Source organism: Vigna unguiculata, chromosome 5, assembly GCF_004118075.2.
Source record: "Vigna unguiculata cultivar IT97K-499-35 chromosome 5, ASM411807v1, whole genome shotgun sequence".
In the NCBI taxonomy this organism is placed as follows: Eukaryota; Viridiplantae; Streptophyta; class Magnoliopsida; order Fabales; family Fabaceae; genus Vigna; species Vigna unguiculata.
The window spans coordinates 17,552,529-17,557,329 of NC_040283.1; the positions used below are offsets into that span (position 1 = coordinate 17,552,529).

General features: G+C 36.1%; 1 protein-coding gene across 1 annotated transcript; it reads right to left on the bottom strand.

Moving 5' to 3' along the window:
• Nucleotides 1-395: 395 nt before the first annotated feature.
• Nucleotides 396-2,589, bottom strand: LOC114183163 (dCTP pyrophosphatase 1-like). The gene is made up of 2 exons (XM_028070076.1): nt 2,352-2,589; nt 396-1,070 (listed from the first exon to the last, which is right to left on the bottom strand). Exons 1-2 carry the CDS (start codon nt 2,472-2,474, stop codon nt 768-770), a joined length of 426 nt encoding a protein of 141 aa, XP_027925877.1. The 5' UTR covers nt 2,475-2,589; the 3' UTR covers nt 396-767.
• Between the last annotated feature and the right edge of the window lie 2,212 nt (nt 2,590-4,801).

Below are 4,801 nucleotides of genomic sequence, written 5' to 3' on the forward strand. Positions count from 1 at the left end.
ACTTTGACTTGAACAGTAAAATCTTAAATCTTTTACCAACAGAACTCCTTTTCATGGCAAAGTCAGTGAAACCGGCTTTTAAACGTTGGAATAAAATAATCCAAACTGCTCTCACTTTTTGCACAAAGGGTCCTCTCACGTCCCGTTTAGAACTGTAATCAACAATCACCTCATTATCTGCGCGGCAACATCGTTTCTTAACTATTCATGATTTTGGCTGTTCTGCAACACAGTAAAGCTACTCATAGCCACACACAAATCGACAAAGACCCTGATTTTCCTTCCCATGAGGGAAGAAAACAACCATTTTCGCTTTCCAAACACCAAAAGAATTTCAATTCGGCTCACCTGTCGAAATTCAACCCCCAAAAAACATGTTTTCTCAGACAGAAGGATCCAGAAACATGTATATAGATTTAATATAGGACGAAAGGTCACCAACAAAAATCAAATTGCAGAGAATCCGGAACCTATTTCTGCATCCAAAATGTCCCCAAAAACGTAAAAGGTAAGGTAACCAAAAATGGAAGAATTAGATCTCTTCATATCTGATATCTGTCACGGGATTTGATTCTGCCAAAACAGTGAAAACAAATCTGATAGAATAAACGTACCAACTACCAGACACTAAACATTAGTTTAGTTTCCATGCAAAACACTGCACAAACCATTGTACAAAACCACCATGCCCTATTTCCCACTTCACCCCTAATTCAGCTATTCATCACATGATTACTGCTATTACAAGAATAACAACAATTCATATATCAGTCAGCATCAGGGGCAGTGCCATTGTTGGTGGAAGGGTTTTCCTCTGGGGTGCTTGAAACTGATGAAACCACCTCTTTGCAAATTTTTGCAGGGTATTTTATGGCATTGAGTTGAACCTTTCTCAAAGCAGCTTTACCAAGATCAACACCACAAATGTCAGAGAGCCTCACAAGGTAAAGCAACACATCAGAAAGTTCTTCACCAAGATGAACCTTTTCTTCCTCTTTCCAATCTGGAAGACCCTTTGGAACCTCTCCTTTCCACTGAAATATCTCAGACAATTCTCCTACTTCACCCACCTATCAACGGCAAAAACAACATAAAAAAGACTCGATTTTTATGTTAATATTTGCAACATTATCATCAGACTGAAACAACTTATTTTGGGACTGTGTTATTTTGGCAGCTTCAGCTTGTCCTTGAGCATAACATTAAACATGGTTATGTCCCACTTGTGTACTCTTGGTGGGAACAAAAGTTAAAAAGTTAAAGCGAAAATGAAGGCCGAAAAAATTACAAATCTTCTATGGTAACAACGACATGGAATCTGTTTACATTGCAAAGTCGATTTTGACTAGGGTTTGTGACAAGGTGACAAAATCTCAAAAAAGACAATGACAAATACTAATTATGAAAAAGTGATTGCACATTTCAATGGGTAGTGAGTCATTTGATCCAACTCGCCGTGTTCCCTGGCGGTTTACGTGATTCTCGGTCAAAACAAAACGCTTTAATTTGTCTTAATTAGAAACTAATTGCATTTAAAAATATTGACTAAATTTTCATTCACTCTAAATATATATTTTAAAAATGCATCCTATAATCAATTAATATATTACTACTATAAACTACAACAATCTATTTACCTTACACCATCTCTCTCTTTATTTCAATTTCACTAGTTTATGAAGACATGAAACTACATAGAACCTTCTTCTTCTACTATTTAGAGTCAAATGATCAATTTCTCACCGGAGATGTGTATAAACAGTGGCACATAAGAGGTTAAACCAAACACGATTACATAATTAAAAAATGCAAGAGAAACAATTCTATTGAATAAAATACTTTACAATACAAGTAAAAGCAATTAAAAAACCTCTCCCTTTGAGATGAGAAATCTATATTAAATTTTAATTCACACTTGATGTTAAACCTTTTAATACAAATTTAAAATAAAAATGATTTTACTTTAAACAAACTACAAAAACTTAAAATTAGCCTATAGCCTCAACCCTCTTAAAAAAAAGGCCAACTTGCAAGAAATTTTTTTTTTAAGCAAACATTAAGAATCCGCTACAACCCCATTATATATAAAGTATGAGTCAGGTGAGTCGTCTACAAAACCCGAAAAGAAAACGGTCAAAAAATTACAATAACAACAAAGAGATTCTTCTTCTTCTTCTTCTCTATATACCCTTTCCTTCTTTCATGGATCAAAAAGAACCACGTTACCCACATAAAAAAACACGAGTACACGGTACAAACTACACGATAAACCAATAAAGTTCACAAAAGGGTGCAACAGTAAGCCAAAAAAATATCATTTTTGTTCATAGGGTATTGGAAAAGAAGCATACCAGAGCCAAGAGAAGGTTTCTTGGGCTGTGAAAACGGTCCCAGTCTCTCTCCTTGGCAAACTGAGCCATTAACTGCTTGAGCGTGTCGAGGGTCACGGGAGCTTCATCGGCAATCCCAGTCATGATCGAGAGAAGAAAGAGAAGAGAGAAGAGGAGATGAGTGGAGAAAGACAAAGCAGAAGGAACAGAAGAGAAGATTGTGAAATGAGAATAAGAAACATTGCTTCCTGAGAATATATAGAAAATAATAAATAATACTAAATACTTTTGATATTTATTTATTTATAATAATAGTACAAGGAAAGAAGAAAAGTGTGAGAAAAGGAAGGGCAAATGAAGGGGTGCTTGCTGCTGCACAGTCGTTTTCGCACCTTGGAATTGGAAGGCAATGCACGACTTTGATTTGCCTTTGAATTTGTGGAAACATGGAAAGTTATCTATATTTTAATATCTTATTTTAAATCTGTTTAAACATAAAAAATGGTTAATATGACATTTATAATATTTTTTTTTCAAGTTCACATGTTGATATCATTATCACTCGTGACATTTTGGATAAGTTAGCCTCCAAAGTAGTATTCGTGCTAAAAAAACAAATAAGCATACTCTTAAAAAGAATACAACTGTATTGAAAACAAAGTTGTAGAGTTTACACTTGTATGCAACGTAAATCGTAGAATTAATATCTACAACGAAAAAAATATAGTAAAAACAACATTAAACTATGTAAAATCCAATTCATTGTTTTTAAAAAGATTATTAGTGTAATGATTATCTTCTGTGTAGATAAAGGTTAGGAAAGTGAAGTGTCGAGAAAAAAAGATTTTTTTTTATATAAAATAGGTAAACTCAAAGTATTAAGAAGTGTTAAGAGTATATATAATTCTATTATGGTTAGTTACTGTAGTTTGTTATACATCTTCGGTTACACTAGTATAATTAGTTCTAGGCTTGTCTATATTAAGACTTTCTCTCTCTGTATCAATACAATTCAATATCATGCAACGTTTTATTTCTTTCTCTCTCTCATAATCATAACATGGTATCCGGAGCTTGATTTTTTTTCTTCACCATGACTTCCGCAAGCACTACCCAATCTGATATTGCCTCTATGCCTTCTTCTTCGTCCTCCCTCCATTTCTTTCCCTCCACCCTTAGCATCAAGTTAGATGATGAAAATTTTCTAGTTTGGGAGCATCAAATCCTGGCAACCATTTACGGTTTGCATTTTTTCCATTTTCTTGATGCCACTCCAGCTCCACCCAAGTTCTTGACACAAAGTGCAGCAGAATCCTCCATCATCAATCCTGCATATGTTCACCATCAACAACAAGATAACCTCATTGTAGCGTGGCTATTGGGCTCAATGTCTTCTCCTATGTTAACAAAAATGGTAGGTCTTCGTACGTCGACCGCTATTTGGAAAAAATTAACGATATACTTCGCAAGTCAATCCAGAGCGCGTGTGAAAAAGCTAAAGCTTCAACTAAAAGTGTCCAAGAAAGATCGTTCCATATCTACGTACATTCTTGATATCAAGAAGACCGTAGATTCGTTAGCCGCCATCGGATCTCCTCTTTCTGACGCTGTCATATTGAAGCCATCCTTGATGGGTTGTCGGATGATTACAATGGGTTCGTTACATCCATCCTCTCCCGCACAGAACCATACACTGTTGAAGAAATAGAAGCATTGCTTCTTGCGCATGAAGAACGCTTAGAGAAACACAAACAAGCTGATAATGTCTTTCAGGTCCATGCCACCACATCTTATTGACATTCTTCCACTCGTGGCAGGTTTCAAGATCGTGCTGGTCGACAACGATCACGTCCACCATCTTCTGTACGTGGAGGCCGAAGCTTCAAGAACAACTCCTCCCAATCCACACCTTCTTCATCGCATCAAAATTCAAATACGCGTCTTCAATGTCAACTCTGCATGAAATATGGGCACACCGTAGCTTCGTGTTGGCATCGCTTTGATCAAGATTTTCAACCGCCTATTCAATTACATAACTCTCAGGTTTCTCCTTCCAATATTGATAACTATGATCAATTGTCTTCTATCTCTACTATGCCTGAAACTCTTTGGTACCCTAATAGTGGGGCTTCACATCACATAACAAGTGACTCTTCAAACTTCACATCTAAAACCAACTACAATGGATTCCTTCTCATTGTAATGTAAAACACCAGGTCACAAAACAGATTCTACTTCAATGGACAACTTAAAGATGGCATATATGTTTTTCCTACGCTGAAATGCTCACACAAGCCCCAAGTTCATCAAGTCTCGACTGCTTCTTCATCGGTTTTGGACCTATGGCATTCACGCATGGGCCATGCTACTCTTCAAACTATAAAGAGAATTCTACAAAGTTGTAACATTTCTTTTAACACTGACTCTGTTTTCTGCAACTCTTGTGCTATATCTAAGATACATCAGCTACC